Below are 20,371 nucleotides of genomic sequence, written 5' to 3' on the forward strand. Positions count from 1 at the left end.
GATTACACGGGCAGAGACGGAACGCGGAGCTAGTATTTTATTTGCTACCTTATTATTTAAATACATTTTTTTTTATTTTCATGTCTCAATGGAGCACTTTTAAACTACCTATGATTTTCCATCTCCTTCTCATCAAAGAATTTTCTTTGTCTATGCTTGGGGCGGATTATGTTTATCAAATGAGTAGTTTTCATATATACCTATAGGTTGTATTTAGTTTGTGAAATTTCCAAGAATATTTCTTCATTTTCAAATGAAACAATAAAATCCGACCTATAAAATTGAAAAATCTGAAATATAAAAAAAGAATTAAAACATTCGTGTAATAAATGCAGTAAATCAAATACCTTTGTAAATTACGAAATCTCGCGGAGTCCGCTGGTGTGTAAAATCTAGTTATAGTGAGGGTAGTTAGCGATAATTGAACTACAATCACTGTGTTCGTTATGTTTATTTATTAGGAAAAATGTGTGGACAGAAAAGCTTTTTTGTATGAAAAGTGATGACAAGATTTATGCTTGATTTCCTGAACATTTTTTATTTAAGTTTAATTAATGTTTTTTTAAATTTAAACACGTGTATATAGGCATATTATTTTTTTAGTATAGAAATTTGAGAGCGTATTTTTTTAATAAGATACCCAAGCATTTTTGCATACGACATTTAAAGAAAATAACACTGTCTGTTTGTGATTTTAAACGTGTACTTAGCTTTAATTTCGCGGACGACGTCACGGGCAACGCTTGTATTATCTAATCGGGTACGTGTGTGGCGACCAGCAATAACTTAATTGATTCATCACATTAAAACAATTATTTTGACATCATTCTATGAACCTTATTACAAGCGAACAGACGCTAAAATCGCGTACGTTTAAATCGGGTGTTCTCAAGGGTCGATTCAGGGTCCCCTACTTTATATTGTGTACAGAAATGCTATTAGTAATAAAGGGTGTGATTTGCAATGGTTATTTTATTAGCGTTATTGAGATTAAATGTATCGATGGTTAGAAATGAACGACTGCTGTAGCAGGTCCATTTGTAGATTAATATAGTAACACTTTTAATGTTGTTAATGCGTCGGCTACTATTATATCAATTTTAAACGTATATTTTAACCTTAAATTATTTTATTATTTTAAAACTTAAAATAATATGCTACGTAGCATCCCCAACTTGAGCTTTAAATATAAAAACTTTTTTTGCGCGGCGTAGGGTAATTTTAATTTGTGTATTTAATAACCTCCTCCCTCCTCCCTCCTCATTCCTCTTCCCTCCTGGCATCGAAACCGAACGGACGTGTTTTATAAAAGTCAACCGAATTAAATTACTTTTTAAATTATACCGTCAGTGAGTCTTACTTAAACCGCAACAACGTATACTAAGAACTTCAGAAAATTATTTTTTTATTTAATTTTTCTTTCGTCTAAGTTATAATGTCAAGACTGACGCGCTCACCCCCTGGAGGTGAGTTACAACATGCACTATCAGACACAGATGTTAACAAAATAGCTACCAATGCTCCTGCTACCACATTTGTGTCCCAACGATTAAAACGGCAGCGTCAACCTAGTGAAGATAATTTCCTGGCTTTTAAAGAAGAAATGATAAAGATGCTTGCAGACTGGAAAGATAAACAGACATCTTTAATGAATACCTTAATTACTGAGATCACTGATATTAAAACGCAAAATGCTGGTATTAAGCAAACAAATGAGGAAATCCAAAAATCGTTAACATTCCTCAGTGATCAATATGATAGTATGAAACAAGCTGTTGATGATCTCACCAAGGAACGAAAACAACATCTTTCATACATAGCCTCATTAGAAACTAAGATTGAAGATATAGAAAGAAATCTTAAGGCTTCAGTGATAGAAATACGAAATATTCCGGTTCCAACTGAGCGTGAAACTAAAACAGATTTATGTAATATTGTGCAAAAAACCTGCAAAGCACTCGCGATTAATGTACAGAAATCTGATATCAGAGACACGTATAGGGTAAATGGTAAATCAAATAAAGGAACTATTGTAGCGGAGCTGGCCTCAGTCATTATGAAAAATGATATTCTGGAAGCAATGAAATCATTCAAAAAACAACATTCTGACCAAAGATTGAATACCACCATCATTGGATTAAATGGCCCAAACACCCCAATTTATGTGTCCGAAGCTCTCACTAATAAAGGAAGAAGACTATTTTTCCTCGCAAGAGCCTTCGCTAGGGCTCATGACTATAAGTTTTGTTGGTCAAACTACGGTAGAATATTCCTTAGAAAAAACGCTGACTCTCCTCATACGGAAATCAAGGACGAAGCTCAACTCACAGCACTTCGTAATCAAATGTGACTATACTCAATTTTGCATGCTTTAATTATTCTTATTATTTGTACTTTTTACTCTTATTTTTACATTAACCTTTATTTTTACAAGCGTTTACCCATATTTTTGTTGTTCAGCTTAGGGAGTGATCCCAAAAATTATTATTCAACATTCTTAAAATTTATTTGTTTTTCAAATACTTATCTAATGTACAGTGAAACCTGGTTAAGTGAGACATCAAGGGACCTGCAATTTCGTTTCACTTATAGAGGTATTCCACTTACCCAGTGTCTCAGATATACAGGTATAAATAAATATCTGTCTCATTTACAGAGGGTTCCAATAATAATTTGACATTTTTCAAATAAAAATCTGTATGATAGTAAAGTGAAACTAAAACTGAAGGTAATTGAAGCTCAAAATTTGTACTTACGTACTTGGAATTACGTGTGGAATTTGTGGGTAGAATAAGAATGAGTAAAAAAACAATGTTATCTCAGTTACAGAGGTTTATGCATATAAAATTTACTCGCTGTCTCAGTTATAGAGGTAACTATGATGATAAATCGAAAGAACAAATCCCAGATATAGAGGTTTACCTCGTCCCACTAACAGAGGTAATTCAGTGCCAAAGTGTTGGGACCTCAGCATGAGTTCCAGTTATGGAGGTTTCTCACTTGTCCAGGTCCCACTTAACCAAGTTTCACTGTATTATAATATCCTAAAAACTAAAAAAATACAAACTATTTTAATGATCTATGGGACGATTTTTTATAGACTTAAGTCTTGGGTAATTCTACTAAATTTACATTCGATTCTATAAGTAATGCTAATTTAACTCAAAATATTGATAAAATTGCATCAGGGCCCTCTTTTTTGTGCAATCCAGAATCCTGTAAAAAAATCTTATCATCCGAACTATCAGAAAACAAAAATTTAAAAATCCTCACACAAAATATAAGAATCATTAGCAAAAACTTCGCAGACTTTGAAATATTACTCTCGAGATTAGCTATTGATACTGAAATTCTTGTACTTACCGAAACCTGGAATATTAAAACGGAATACCCCCCAAAATTAAAGTCTTATGATACTCATTACACCAAGAATAACTTGAATCAAAATGACGGAATAGTTGCATATGTTAAGCAAGGCATAAACTGCACAGTTGAAGAAGTAAACATTTCGGATGCAACAAGCATACTTATAACTATAAAAAACGACATTGCTATTCTGGGTATATACAGGTCTCCATCCTTTAAAAACACAAACAACTTCTTAAAATCTTTACATAATTTTCTAATAGGTGCAAAAACATTTAGTAATATAGTTCTTATAGGGGATTTAAATATAAATATAAGCCAAAATAGTATTGACACCAGCGCTAGCGAATACTTAAATTTATTATTTAGTCATGGTCTTTTACCCGGACATTTGTACCCGACAAGAGATAGCAACTGTCTGGACCACGTTATGATTAAATCAATATACCAGTCAAAAACAATAGTCTTGGACGCCCCGTTGACTGATCATGCACTAGTTCTTACTTGTATTGTTCTAGAAAATAAAATACAACCAAAAAATAACACCACTAATAAATTAATAAAATATGACTCAATTGTTTCAGAGTTAAAAAATGTTGATTTTAAAGACATACTTGAATCTTCTGACGCAAATTGGTCTGCCGAACAATTAGTGTCAATATTAAATAATTTAATTCTTAGTAACACACTCAAAGTAATGACACCAAGAAGAATACGTTGTTTAAAGCCTTGGATTACGCCCGGTCTCATTCGATGTATACGAAATCGAGACCGCATGCATTTAAAATGTAAAAAAGAACCCTTGAATGAAATTATGAAAATAACATACAATAGATATAAAAATCACTGCAATAACTTGTTAAAACGTCTAAAAAGAAATCACGAAAAGTCCGAACTAGAAAAATATGCAAATAACCCTAAAATGAAATGGAAAATTATAAATTCAATTACTGATAGGCATAAATCAAAACCATCTACTGAGGCCTTGTTTAAATTAGGAGATACGAAAGAAGATGCTCTTGACGTAGTTAACAATTACTTTGTGAACGTTGCAGAAAACCTGGCAAAAAAATTCCCCGTCATAAATGATCCAAATACCATTGATTCTCTACAACTACATTCACCTGCGAACTCAATGGTAATTCTAGAAACAACAGTACTTGAAGTAGACTCCATAATAAATAACCTAAAAACCGATTCCTCCACCGGACTGGATAATATACCTATGAAACTTATTAAATTGTCAAAAAGTATAATTTCGCCCCTAATGTGTCATATTATAAACCTCTGCATTCAATCAAGGGTCTTCCCCCGTATATTCAAGAGATCTGTCGTTCACCCAATTTTTAAGTCAGGGGATAGAGACTGTGTAGGCAACTATAGACCTATCTCGGTGCTACCAGCGCTTTCCAAAATAGTTGAAAAAATTTTGAACAGTAGACTACTCTCATACTTGGAAAAATTTGGTATTCTCGCAGACAATCAATACGGTTTCAGAAAAGGCAGATCAACATCTCAAGCTGTTTTAGACCTTACAAATCTCGTTGCGAAGCAGGTTGACAGTAAAAATAAATGTATTGGAGTCTTTTTAGACTTGGCCAAAGCGTTTGACACAGTCTCCGTTCCTATTTTACTACAGTCAATGTCGGATATCGGTATAAGAGGAGAACCCTTGGAGTTATTCCATGATTATTTAACCGATAGATCACAAACCGTCGTAATCAGCGGCACCTATAGTAGAGAAGTCCCAATTACATATGGGCTCCCGCAAGGAAGTGTCTTGGCTCCTTCACTTTTTCTAATCTACTTAAATAATCTCTGTAAAATCAAACTAAAAAATTGTAAGTTGTTTGCATTTGCTGACGATACAGCACTTATTTTCTATGGCAAAGACTGGAAACAAGCAAAATTATATGCCGAAGATGGTCTAAAAATAGTTGCACGCTGGCTGCTCCGTAATTTACTCACTCTTAATGTAACTAAAACGAAAGCTATGCTTTTTGCGAACAATATAAGATCATTCCCAAAAGAACCGCTTGATATAAAATTACACACGTGCAAAAGCACCAGCGACAACTCTTGTGACTGTCCCACTATAGATCTAACCCAAGAAATTAAATATCTAGGTGTTATTATTGACCATAAAATGACATGGATACCACATATTAACCAGCTAACACAAAGAACAAGAAAGATGATATATATTTTTAAAAAGCTAAGACACGTTGCAGACTACCCTCTCCTAAAACAAGTGTACTATGCTCTCGCGCAATCTATTTTGACATACTGTATAACTTCATGGGGCGGTGCAAAAAAGTCTCACATAATAGGTCTAGAAAGAGCACAGCGAGCTCTGCTCAAAGTGATGCGTTTCAAACCTATATTATACCCTACATCCGACATCTATACTGATTGTGACGTATTGACTATCAGACAGCTATTCATTAAAGCCTGTATCATGGAGCAACATACAAATATTGACCATCAAAAAACCTTAGGACGTCAACGTAATGTTTGTCCCACGAATAAATTCAATTCATATTCTATTCGAAAATTCCAATGCTTTCTCGGTCCCATGTTATATAATAAAATAAATAAACAAATTGATATATATCGTACCACATATACTCAATGCAAAAATAAAATACATAATTGGCTAAAATCACAAAATTATACACAAATTGAAAATTTATTCAAAACCTTGGAATAAGTACATTATTACAACGATCTACCTATCTTCAAACAAATAAAATAATATGTAATCAACATAAAATTTTACTGAATTTAATTTTAACATAAGTGATTTTAATTTTAACATATATATATATTTTTTTTATATGCAAATTTAAATAACAATACATAAAAAAAAAATCTAATCACAATCGCTACAAACAAAATAAATATAGTAAATATATACATTTTTTTTTAAACTTAAATGTGTTAAATTGAGCTTAAGTCCATAACTTTCGTTGTTGTTTTACTCGTCATCAACGATCGGTTAATAAGGTCCATTATTCTAAGAATTATTAAGTACGCAAATGTCAAATCACCGTCTTTGTTATGATAATTTTTGTAACTTTGTGAACGCTTGTATTATTGTGAATAATTAGTTTATATTACATAGTGGGAAGATATTATCGTCTAAGATACAGGCTCGGCCTAGTTTAGACGATAATGTCCATAGTTTTAAGTATTGTGTTTATATAAATTGAGTGGAATACACAGTGTAATTGAAGGTATGGATAAATAAAGATTTTTATTATTTTTATTATTTTTTTAAAATAAATCGTTACACCGTTTGAATCATTTCCATGTTTATAATTGCATGATTGAACTTTGATTTGACTTGAATTGCTATAAAGTTGAATTTATCAATATTGTAAAGTATTATGTTTTTAAATCTAGATGAAGAGTCAAATGCGTTTCAAGAAAAAGTCTAATTGAATAAGTACATTCAGTTTATCTTAATTATTAGGTACTCCAAGTATCTTATTTGCCGCTTCTTCTCCATAGATATTGCTTTCCAAATCGGTGGTAAATGTTACAAATATGTAGGTAATAGTCAAGGTAAAAATAGGTAGGTGATGATTCAAAAGTGCTTAAAGAAGTATAATTGAACTAGCTGCGTTCCGCGGTTTCACCCGCATGGCTCCGCTCCTGTTAGTCTTAGCGTGATGATAAATAGCCTATAGCCTTCCCTGATAAATGGGCTATCTAACACCGAAAGAATTTTTCAAATCGGACCAGTATTTCCTGAGATAAGCGTGTTCAAACAAACAAACTCTTCAGCTTTATATTATTAGTATCGATAAGTAAATGTTAGAGTTTGAACTAAAGATTCTCTTTTCATAGGAGAAGAGAACACATCACCACTTCGCTGGTCACCACCATCATCTGCCGCGCTGGTCGCAGCAGCGCTCGCTCCACCGACCCTGAGACCATGGCTACCAGACCCGCCCAGTAAGAAGACCAATCACTTGGGTAAGACAGGTTGGCATCTGATCAACTTTATTAGATATAGATGCTATTAAAGAAAGAAGAAGGAGACATGCTTCCTTATGTTTGATTTCACGAACATGTAATACAACTTACATTTATGATTTAAGTATTACAGACGTGTCGTTTAAAATGTGGCATAACCAAGTTCGCTATTAAATGGTCAAATCTCGGGATTATTAATTTAGAAAGATTAAAAATTCATCAATTTATTGGATCCATATAAAATGTTTACCGTATTTTTTGAACAAGAAAATTAGATAAAGCGAGGGAAAAATTGCATAAATGTTAAATAGCTTGAAATATTAAAAAGTATATATTTTTGTAAAATAAAACATTTACTATCATGCGTATTGTGTACGTACGTATAATTAAGCTTATCCATATTATCAAAATTCTTTCAAATCGGAAGAATTTATAATACCTTAGACGTTATTTTCATCAGGTCTTGTGTGCGTGGTATGCGGTGACACGAGTTCTGGCAAGCACTATGGAATCCTCGCCTGCAATGGCTGCAGTGGCTTCTTCAAACGGTCCGTTAGAAGAAAGCTTATTTACAGGTAAATATCTGACTTATCTTTGAAATTAAGTTTATGGTTAATCATTTCTTTTAGGGCTGAATGTCTTTTGATTTGATTTTAACTTCCTTGTTATAAATTATAATATATGTATGATTTATTTTATGCAGGTAATAGGTATTGTTATTCGTGTGTTAACACATTTTTTTGGAGCATGTACTTAATGTTAATTTAACAAAAATGTTCAAATTATTGTAAACGACTAACTTCTTCACAAAAGTAGTTTTTAACTAACGAAATAACTGTTTAGTAATCTTTGGTTTTATTAGTCACGGATCTAATCAATTTCAATAATAAGGGTGTATGAACTCATGTTTGTAATAACATCATCAAACATTTCGACAACCAAGTTAATTGTTTCAAATATAGATTATTCAAATATACTTACATCTGTTTGTTCAACTGCTTTTGTTACGATGTCAGACACATTAATTTCAAAATTTGATGTTCCCATTTCTGCATTTTCATTAAAAATGTGTTGTTTTTCGTTCTCGGTGTTTGTTTTAACACATTTTCTATTATAATGTTTTTATCTTTCTTTAGTAGGGTTTTGACTACTTAAAGGCAATTACGGTTAAGGCAAAATGCTATAGGTATTATGTTTTAGTCGTCATGAAGTATAGTTATTCATAGCTGTTATTACTAAATAGATTCGTTACTAATAGAAAATGCATTGTTAATTATAAATCTCCAGATAAATAGTGGAGGAGACTCTATTAGACATAGGTCAATTAAATTCAGAAACTTATAAGCCAAAACTATTCCTACTTATCTGTTTATTCCGACTCTTTAAAAACGCATTCTACATATTACATACCATCGTTACACATCCTACATTCTGAAAATTATAAGAGTCATTCATATTGACATTTCACAAACCACCTGTGACTCAGTAGCCCAAATCAATAGTCGAATTTGTTTTTTTCGGTTGATCATAAGATATTGACACAAGTGTAGTGGACTCATATCCGTCTGAAACTATGCCACAGTTGTGACCTCAATGACTTCTGTGTTGTTTTTGATAGTTTAAGTTTTAATTTACATGCGGATAGTGAAATGGAAGAAACAAGAAGGTTAATTAAATATAAAATAGCTATAGAAATTCCTATAGATCTAGATGCAAATCTAATGCTAATAATATAAAGCTGAAGAGTTTGTTTGTTTGTTGCTAATCTCGGGAACTACTGGTCCGATTTGTAAAATTCTTTCGGTGTTAGATAGCCTATTTATAGAGGACTTGGGAAGTTGAAACGAACAGGAGTGATTGTATTTATTTGAAGGTTTAAATGAAAGGTCTGGTAGGTTTTCCATATTATTGCTTCTGTCTAAAGAAAAATAACAGTTAAAATAAAGAATAATGTAAACCATGTGTATATCTAAATCGATTGTGAAGGTACCTGTAACTCAAATAATAATTTATTTCATAAAAAAATATAAGTTAAACATAATTCAAAAAGACTATCCACTAATAACAACTATAATTTAATCGTAGAACCATTTAATTTCCTACACACTACAATATGTGATACTCCATCATACTTGAATACGAATTACAATGCAAAAAAACGACAGCGGAATCAAGTGCTCGGACCCCTTGCTATCAAAAACGCAAAATCTTTTAATCCCTATCAAAAACCTGGTACACATCTGTAACCTTACTGCAGCTATGACAATGGGGATGGCCCGAATCCACTTAAGCCATTGTGAGCATATTTCTAATTCTTCGTGCATCTGTGGCCCTGGTCAGAGTTGGAACGTTTTGTAGCATTTTCCACCGACTTCAAAAAGGAGTAGGTTTTTGGATTGTTTTTTTGGGTTTGTTACTTGAGAGTTTTCGACTGGATAACCGGACGTGGTAAAACTATATTAATTTGATAGCTATAGGGCCTTTCGATTGGTCATATTTAAATTTTGTGCAGTTCTGACCAATTGAATGCGGGTTTTTTTTCAAGAATGATGTTCTGGAACATTCACACATAATATGCGCTTATAGGAGCAATGAACAATTTATAATTGTATAACAATTATGATTATTTTACCTATTCGATATATTATATTTTAGAATTAGAATCTGTAAAATCAGACAATGGAAAACTGGGTTACCTATAACTGTCAGTTAAATGTAGGTCGTTGAATGTATGGTTCGTCTATTATTCACACAAACAAAACAGTATTGTGATGGTCACGTGTTAGTTCATGTTTAGTTGTTTTGGATGAAAATTTGCTTCATTAAAGTCATAAGACATGAATTTATTGAAACACTGAAGAATCTCATATAACATTCTATAACCTACCTATTCGTTTCTCCTAACCTTAGTAATACATATTTATAAATCACTCATCTATAACCTACCTATTGAAATTTATATTTTTACACTCAATTTCTTCATTTATTCGGATCTTTATTCCAATCAGTAGCTTCTGAAAAGTTATAAAAGCTTCATTACAGTTTAATTCTCCTACTCTTTTACCTTTTAACCAACCTCCCAAACAGGTCCTAATTCTAAACGTAGGTAATCGTAATATTTTTTAGGTAAATGTTTTAAGCATTGCCACCAGCAAATCATACGCTATACTTCAAATAGATACAAGGGTAGATAGATAGGTAATATTAAAAAGCGTTTAACATTGGGATCTCATCCCCTTGCAATTAATTCGGCACCCGCCTAATGTTATCAATTGAAGTCACCCCTAAATATAAGTGTGACATGTGGTTCTTTATGAACAAATTGATTTTGGCCTTTGTATGTTGTGATTGGAGATGTCTGTTTGATTCGTTACTGTATTTTAATGTTACTTAATTGAATTATAATTATTTGCTTGTACGCATTGTTTTTAATATTGAATTCTATAGTAATGTGGAAGCCAATAAAATATTGAGATCCTCATTTCTTTATGTTTGTGCTTTCTTAATCCATACTAATATTATAAATGCGAAAGTAACTCTGTCTGTCTGTCTGTTACTCAATCACGCCTGAACTCCTGAATCAATTTGCAAGAAATTTGCTATAGAGATATTTTGATACCCGAGAAAGGACATAGGATAGGTTTTATCCCGGAAATCCTACGGGAACGGGTTTTTCTCTGAAAACGCGGGCGAAGCCGCGGGCGGAAAGCTAGTTTACCTATATGCGATCTATAAGAGCGTAGACGCACTATGCGGGTAGCCGCATTGCGGGTAGCCGTCCGGCTGACCGCAATCACAATTATGTACGTAATATTCATTTCTATGCGCACTGTGCGGTCTGCGGTAGCCGCATCGCAGTGCGCATAAAATGAATATTACGTACATAATTGTGATTGCGGTCAGCCGGACGGCTACCCGCAATGCGGCTACCCGCATAGTGCGTATACGCTCTTAGGTAATACCAATTAGGTACCTAATTGATATAAATGCGGAAAATTTGTATTGTTTGTAACGTCTGTCAGGTTTTGTCAAATTACTGTAGGTAATTGTTAAGAGTTAAGTAAAAGGCTATAGGCACAAACTACAAATCCTATTTATTTTTACGTTGTAGATAGTACTGTAGCTTACACCTAACATTCCTTTTAGATAGGTACAAAAGTAAACAACACTACACTTATTCCTGTACATAACATGCCCTTACAGCCCTCCAATAGTTTAGTTTGCAACTAATGTCTTCCAGCCAAAGCCTATTATACCCCGGCTTACGAGTAATGAAATATCTTTAATCTTTATTAGTCTCACAGATTGTGGCCATTCACTTTGATCGATTCCTTTTGAGGCATTTCTTACGGATCGAGATTGCAGAAGCTGCGAAATCTCTGTAAGAATTATGCTTACTAAACAGGAACAGAACTATTTTAATAGGATCAAGGAAGTATCACTGAATAATTGGAAGAGGTATTCGCTTATTAGGATTGCGAACTAATTGATATTTCTATTTGATGAATAGAGATCCTATTAAAAATTGCTGTCTCGATATTTCATAAAAATACGATTTGCAAACACTAGCTGCGCTCCGCGGTTTCACCCGCGTGGCTCCGCTTCTGTTTGTCTGATGATATTATAGCTTATAGCCTTCCTCGATAAATGGGCTATCCAACACCGAAATAATTTTTCAAATCGGACCAGTAGTTCTTGAGATTAGCGCGTTCAAACAAACAAAACAAACTCTTCAACTTTATAATATTAGTATACCTAGATTATTCTTAGTCTAGTAGATTATTAGATACTTTGTGTAGTCGGAACGGAAAACGGTTACGGTATTATCATAATTAAATTATAATATGTAAAAAACAAATATCTGTACTTATCATTTGTACAAATGGTCATGTCACCTGTTTTACGGTACCTAATTTCAATTACTTATGCATTTTTATATTATTATCCGACGGCAAAGATGGAGTGTATGTTTGTATGAATTGTCGTTGTAATCATGCGTATTGTGGTAGTGGCTACATAAATTGAAATTCGTCTTTTTTTTTCAAAGCAATACTAATTATTCTTGTACTTACCTTTTTATGTTAACAGACCTAGAATTGTTATTACATATAATCCTAGGAAGGGGCTCGAAAATCATGTATGCATTATGCAGTTACCTTGTTTGCAGAAATCAGTTTACACAGGGTTTTTTTCGGGTCAATTTGTAGTCGAATTTGTAGTCAGTTACTGACCCTGTGTAAATCAGCACCAAAAAAAAAATTGGTTGTAAAGTCTGTTAAGTCGGTTTACTGACGATAGTTGAACGTGACAACGTCCGATTGTGCTTCTTTGTCGCTCGTTCCGCGCTCTCGCTCGCACTTCAAGCCTTACATGGAACGCCTCAGAGCGAGGTAACGCCGCATGAGTCATGTTTTTTCGTGCGTGCAGCCGGCTTTATCGAATTATAAGACGTTGTCACGTCAAAAATACCTAATCTTTACCTTTCAAGCAATATTAAATTTACTATTTTTCTCTCTAGGTGTCAAGCGGGGACGGGTCGATGTGTGGTGGACAAAGCTCATAGGAACCAATGCCAAGCCTGCAGGTTAAAGAAGTGCTTGGCCATGGGCATGAATAAAGATGGTGAGTGGATTTTTGATTTGGCAGTATTATAATTAGTATGTAGGGTGATCCTATGCATTTTTTTGCAACTTTAGGTTAATTAGGAAGACTGCTACAGGCTACAGCCTATTATAGTATGAAATTTCATACATTTTAAAAAATGCCAGAAATTTTCGATTGTATATGAGCGCAAATGATATTAACAGTTAATCTATATTTAGAAGTAGGTATTGCCTTACCTTGTATCTGAATTTTTTTAGACTGTTTACAATCTCAATGGATAGATTTTATAAAATCTGACAAATTTCATAGAGTTTCGGAACATAGAAATTGTAATAACAAGGATTGTTCATACTTGTAATTGCAACCAGTTAAGTAAGATCCCGAGTCCCGACATATTGTAAAACCTAAGTATCAAGAGGTCAAACTATCTGGTTTATACTAAAGTTACTATTGTGGATGCAGAAATCAATAACATTTCTCATTCTAATCATAATATAACAATCGAGCACTCAATAAATTATCTCGGATATTTAATTGTTCAGCTACTATGAAATATCCCCATACTAGAAGAATAGGGCTGGTAATATGTAGTATTGGCAATATCTTGGATAATACAATATCAGTTATGATAAAATATAATATAGTTACAGTCGAAAAAATTTAGGTGATACAAAATATTTGATTATGTTAAACTTATTGACAAAAAGGCATTCAAAAAAATGTTGTGTGGTTTTATGAAACCACGGTAAAAGTAAAACTGTTCGAACGGTTCCGAACACTGCTTTGTGTAGCGCATGTCGCGTGATGGTCGGCTGCCGAGTAGGTATACCTACTCGGCCGCCGCGATACACGCGACATGCGCTACACAGACCAAAAAGTTTGAGACGATGTAATAAAAGTTTCACTTTAAAAATCCGAGACGCGCGTACCGACCGCGATGCGGCGCGTACAAGTTAACCCGGGATTAAAACGACAACAAAATATCACTCGGGAATAATACAGATTTCGGTAAAAAATTTTTGAAGTCCAATAGTTTTTAATTTCATCATCCAAACGTTCAAAACATTAATCTTTCATTAATTTTTTATTATATTTTTCTCCAAGTTGCCAACCCTAGGCAATGTCTGCTCCAATATCTCACGGTCTAATTGACGCAGCCCTGCACTTGACGGATGCCATATTTGATATTATTCCGTGTTTCGGGCTTTATGGGAACGACTCTGAGCTTTTTATTGTTTAAGCTTATTAATTTGACGTGTTTGCAAATATTGGTAGCGAAATTTCATGCTTGGATTGGAATTTAGGTCTGGAAATGACTGATTTTGATTTAGATGATGTTCAGGTCTTTTTTACTGGGAATATTTCGCGTGTTATAATAATTATTATAAGAACAAAAATGACATCAAATTATGAATCTAATCAAGTAGTCAGAGATAAGATTCGCTTTTAAGATTTTTATATTGGGTACATAAAATTGAGTAGAAGAAATTCGTTTGACGAGCCAAGAAAACGTCAGATCGAAAACGCTGGTCCGAATCCCACATCATGATCAAATTTTTTCTATCGTTGAAAAAAGTCATCAAGATTTTCATGTTATGCTAGATAGACAAAAGCGTTCGTTCCCAGAAAATTATTAGATACGATTAAATTTGCGACTGTGTTACGAGAGAATAAATTACATCTATTGGCTCATACAATCATTGAAATCGCAACAAGAATATACATCACAGATTATGCAAATCGTATAAGTCATACTTAAAGACGCTTTTTAAAATCAAACAGCCACGCGCCGCCACGTGTTAAAACCGTTCAGTATACAAATGGGAGATTAGGGACCCTAAAAATTGTAATTTTTCGGGTTAACCCGTGCATACGTTTGTTAGTTTAGCAATCTATTCCGCTGGAATTGAAATGGTGTAATAATTTAAATGGTGGGAGTAATTGCTCGGATGAAAAACAACATGAAATAAAAGATAAAAGTATGCAAAGTTTAATGATTAAGGCAGGATTGGTCGTGACATCAAAGTGTTTAAAAAATAATTTAAAAATGTTATAAATGAAGATATTATTTAATTGCATAAAATGAAATCTGTTTAATTCACTTAATTAATGAAATAATTGAATAATGTCAATTCGAATAAGGATCGCGATAGAGATAGAGTATTAATTAATTCTATAGGTATGTAGTTTTAGAATGTATACCTACTTAAGTATAAGTAGAGCATTAACCGACTCACTATTTATCTTCGTAATTCTCTCTATTGCACGCCTCATAAGCGAAGCGTTGAGGTGGGTACTACTGTCGCTTCGCGCAAAACATCTGATTTTTCAAACTTAAAATGTCTTTATGTATCATACATTGCACTTGTAAGATAATACATACACACACATATTAAGAAAAAACACTATTTTTAACGTTCATGCTATTTTTGATGTCATTTTTGTTATTTAAACTAGTTAAAAAACAGTTTAAAAAAGTTCTGTCTTGGACGTCCGTGTGTCTGTATGTGCGGATCCTTTTTCTTGTTAAGAGATAATTCGTCAGACGCATGAGAGTATAGTATTATAAAGCCTCGTGAACGTCAGCTGGCGCTCGGTTGGGGGGGTGAGCGGTTGTAGCCTCCCACGCACATAGGAAAAAAAATGCATTCATTCATTCATTTCCTCTCAGCTAAAAATTTGTCAAATTGTAGCTAACCCAATATCTCAACGAAAAAAAATAGTCAGCTGGTTACAACATGGTGTATTATACGTCAGCTGGTGTCTCGAACATGAAAGTTAAATTTAAAGAAAAATTTATTTTCCGTTATTTCCTCTCAAACAAAAATTTACCTGATGATAGCTTATATGTAACTGTGGATAAATATATATGTCAGCTGGCTGTATCTTGGTGGAAAAACCGTCAGCTGATACGGGAGGCTACAACCGCTCTTCCCCCCAACCGAGCTCCAGCTGACGTTCACGAGGCTTCATAATACTATACTTTGATGCATTTTACTAATTACCGCTTGAGAGGAACTTGGTCATAAAATCTGCTGCTGGCTCCCGGACCATAACACGATAGCGACCGAAATACTTTACTAATCGAGTCTTTTTTTTTCTCTTACGCTTGAGTATGCTCAGGAATAGAACCCTTTCATTTTTCAGGGTCTGATTCGATGTGGTTTAATTGTTATTAAATAAACAAAAAAAAACTCGGATGTTTTTTTTTTTTTTTTTGAAGTGAATTTTTATATTTTTATTGAAATTGATTCCAGAAGATTACTGGGAACTTTAAAAATTCATTTTGTTACTTTTATTAGTAGGTACGATCCTTATAAGTATTTTAGTGTATTCAACCAACTTAAAAAAGTGTGACTATTTTACAACAATTTGAATATGAATTGTATTATTGTATACAATATCGAAGCTTTTTAAGAAATGTATAAAATACTTTTTTAAGAATTATTATCATACATAATATTATGTTACCGGCAATATATTAAAACCGGCATTGTATGCAATTCTTAGTAAATGTATGTTATTCCGAGAAACAGTCGGAATGAAATAAATTAAATTCGTCACATTACCTACTTATATCTTTAAATCTGAACTTTTCCTAAGTAGCAAACACATTTGCAAATGTGGGTGGTTTTTGGGGTAGCTATTAACCAATATGAGGTCAAAACTAAAATCCAATATGGCGCCGACGAAAATTTGAAATCTTTTCGTCATGGGTGTCATTTTCATGGTTTTTGGGGTAGCTATTAACGAATATGAGGTCAAAACTATAATCCAAGATGGCGCTGATGAAAATTTGACTTTTTTTCGTGATGGGTGTCATTTTCATGGTTTTTGGGGTAGCTATTAACGAATATGAGGTCAAAACTAAAATCCAAGATGGCGCCGACAAAAAATTTACATCTTTTCGTCATAGGTGTCATTTTCATGGTTTTTGGGGTAGCTATTAAACAATATGAGGTCAAAATTAAAATTCAAGATGGCGCCGACGAAAATTTTACACATTTTCGTCATGGGTGTCATTTTCATGGTTATTGGGGTAGCTATTAACCAATATGAGGTCAAAACTAAAATCCAAGATGGCGCCGACGAAAATTTTACATATTTTCGCCATGGGTGTCATTTTCATGGTTATTGGGGTATCTATTAACCAATATGAGGTCAAAACTAAAATTCAATATGGCGCCGACGAAAATTTTACATCTTTTCGACACGGGTGTCATTTTCATGGTTTTTGGGGTAGCTATTAACCAATATGAGGTCAAAACTAAAATCGAAGATGGCGCCGACGAAAATTTTACATCTTTTCATCATGGGTGTCATTTTCAAGGTTTTTGAGACAGCTATTACCAAATCCCCAATGTAACCGTCGATAATTAGGTATATTTTTCTTACTCCTTTAAAGTAAACTTAAATAAAATAACAAAAACGTTAACAACTACAGTTTTGTAGAAAGTCTTAAAAAAAACAATTTTAAAGAACACTATTTTAAAGAACATTGAAATACATAATTATTTAGAAATGTAATATAAAAAGCAACTCTGTGGCAATCATGTTAATATTCTGACAGATATTATTGCACGCCTCAATAAGCGAAGCGTTGAGGTGGGTACTACTGTCACTTCGCGCAAAACATCTGATTTTTCAAACTTAAAATGTCTTTATGTATCATACATTGCACTTGTAAGATAATACATACACACACATATTAAAAAAAAAAAACACTATTTTTAACGTTCATGATATTTTTGATGTCATTTTTGTTATTTAAACTAGTTAAAAAACAGTTTAAAAAAGTTCTGTCTTGGACGTCCGTGTGTCTGTATGTGCGGATCCTTTTTCTTGTTAACACGATAGCGACCGAAATACTTTACTAATCGAGTCTTTTTTTTTTCTCTTACGCTTGAGTATGCTCAGGAATAGAACCCTTTCATTTTTCAGGGTCTGATTCGATGTGGTTTAATTGTTATTAAATAAAAAAAATAATAATTAATAAATATTTATTAAAAAAAAAATTATGAGGCGTGCACTTTTGGATTTTCCAAATTATTTTTACTTTGCTACAATGTCTAAAACATCTTCCAATGTTTCCTCTATTTCTATAATTTTGTCTTCACTTTACATGGGAACATTATCTTTCTATTCCCAAACAATTTCCCAAGTACCAATCAATATGTCACTACTCGAGTCATTATCTAAGCAAACCCACCCTTCGCTAGTAAATCTGTTATTAGTAACCCTTGCCCGAGGCTTAGTCCATTGTTACAATTGAATTCGCTCTAATAGTCGTCATGTTGTCTTTGGTGCGTTTTTCTTTTAATTCTGGTAAAATTTTAGTTTAGTAAGACTTATAATTCTTAAAAACATCATTGTCTTCAGTTGTTTTTGAAGCAACTGAAAATTAAATATTTTTCACTTAGAAAAACTTAAATCGTAAGGTATCACTTGAAAGAGCCTTTTTATTTGGTAATTAGTAGACTGTACTAGGTACAATAGAAGAACTTCTTGTTGTTTACACAATCACTCATAAAATGTATTATAGCAGCGTGATAATGTACACGAAAATCGATTAAGGATAAAAGTTAAAAATGTAAAATTTCAAAGATTTGTTGTGAAATATAACGATGTTCATCTTATCTAAATTTCCAATTATTAATCATCGTCTCTTATTAAATATAGAAATTTTAAATTTACAGTACATTAGTGTCATTTGTCGCCAAACTATACCTACATCATTAAACATTCAAATTTCAAACGCAACAATTAAAAAAGCCACAAGCCCCTAAGCCGGATCCAAAGATTCCCGCCTCCACGATAATGATGGGCATATTCCAAATGTAGATAATTAGACAGAAACTACAAAGCTGTGCCCTACAGCGGTTCACACTTATTCAAATGAGCGCCCTACCGTGAAGGTGGATGTGGTTACGCTTTGTGATGAAAAAATAACATTAGATTATGTGAAAGATGTAGTAATTGGATCGTTATTTGTGGTGGTGAATGATGCATGCACATATAATTGTTATTAGAGTTTTCAGTTGTGTGTTTCCTAATATGGATGTTAAATTATAAGTAAACAATCAAATATTTTCGTAAGCTGGTATATACGCTATTTATTTAATAACTTATTGGTTTTCCTCGCTATTTTATTTCTTGTATTATATTATATTATTTATATTTTTCATCCCGTTAAAGCTTCGACAAACCTAGGTAGTAGGTAGATACCTATTTTGGCCCTCTCTACAAAAGGTAAAGCGTTTAAAAAATAAACGTATAGGGGAAAGGGGCCTAAAGTGGGCACAGAGCCTAAAGAGGGCACACAGTATAGTATCGGAATTTTAAATAATGGCGCGCGCGCGACTCGTGAGCACGATCCCCACACCCTTCCCACCTCGCGGCAGTCGTTGGATTCGCTTGCGAGCACGCATTTACAAGCTGCAACAAATAAATGTTTTTCGACGATTTTTGAAAAATATTGCAAGGTATGTAATATGTGTTCTTTTTATTTTGGTGTTTACAATCCTTTAACCAAAATTTGTTAGTTATTAAGTGGCTATCTGGCCATATTTTGGTTCCATAAAAATCCACGTGTCTAAAAATTTTGAGGTAGAATTTCGTCTGAACCTTTCAAATGTCGAAAAAGGCAAAGCGGGCAGGGTAAAGCGGGCACGCGCCCGCTTTGCCCCGTCCGCTAAAATGTTACATTCTTTTGTTAATTTGCTTTTTCCTTTCAGATGACCGCTTATAACCGGCGTAAATATAAGCGTAAAACTTCACAAGCCTCATGGCAACGCTCAACTATGCAGCAAGCAAAACGAGAAGTGCAAGAGTTAGGAAAACCTGTCAAAAAAGTAACAACTAAATATGGGATTCCAAGAACGACATTGCAGACATCTAAAATTGGGTTCGTGTAATGTAAAGCTTGGTAGGTTTACTACTTACTGTCTTTTCTACGGAACAAGAAATGGAGCTTTTGGAATACGTATTCCACATGGACTCTTTATTTTACGGGCTGTCTAAACAAGAATTTTTGGAACTTGTATACCTACCTATTACATTATTTTAGGATTTATAAAAAAAATATATATGAAATAATTGTATCGCTTATTAGAGACTAAATAATGATAGACTGTAAACAGGGCGTTATTTTTTTAAATATTATTTCAGATATATCTGGAAATATTGTACCTAAAAGTTTAAAGCTCCTAAGAAGTTCATTTGTTTCATATATTCATTTAAAAATAATTGTATCATTGTATGACTGTTTGAAATACATAACTTATAAAATATTTTTGTGTCTTTTACTCTATTTATTATTGTATATATTATTTGTGGCTGTATATTTTGAAATCTACTGTTTAAATCCAGGCCTGCCCGCTTTACCCAACTACTGCCCGTTTTGCCCTAAACGAAAGCCCGC

The 20,371-nt window shown here is 33.3% G+C and overlaps 1 protein-coding gene across 1 annotated transcript in view; it reads left to right on the top strand.

Annotated features, from left to right (window-relative positions):
- The first annotated feature begins 1,435 nt into the window (after window positions 1–1,435).
- Window positions 1,436–20,371, top strand: part of LOC149898722 (nuclear receptor subfamily 2 group E member 1-like) — a 33,305-nt gene continuing 14,369 nt past the window's right edge. The window contains exons 1-4 of the mRNA XM_090114844.1: window positions 1,436–2,336; window positions 7,219–7,347; window positions 7,808–7,922; window positions 12,866–12,969. Coding sequence (XP_089970970.1) covers window positions 1,436–2,336; window positions 7,219–7,347; window positions 7,808–7,922; window positions 12,866–12,969 — 1,249 coding nt within the window. The remainder of the gene's footprint in view (window positions 2,337–7,218; window positions 7,348–7,807; window positions 7,923–12,865; window positions 12,970–20,371) is intronic.

Source organism: Colias eurytheme, chromosome 22 (genome assembly GCF_061535395.1).
Source record: "Colias eurytheme isolate Ceu_HAF_F1 chromosome 22, ilColEury1 Martin Lab GWU primary, whole genome shotgun sequence".
NCBI lineage: Eukaryota > Metazoa > Arthropoda > Insecta > Lepidoptera > Pieridae > Colias > Colias eurytheme.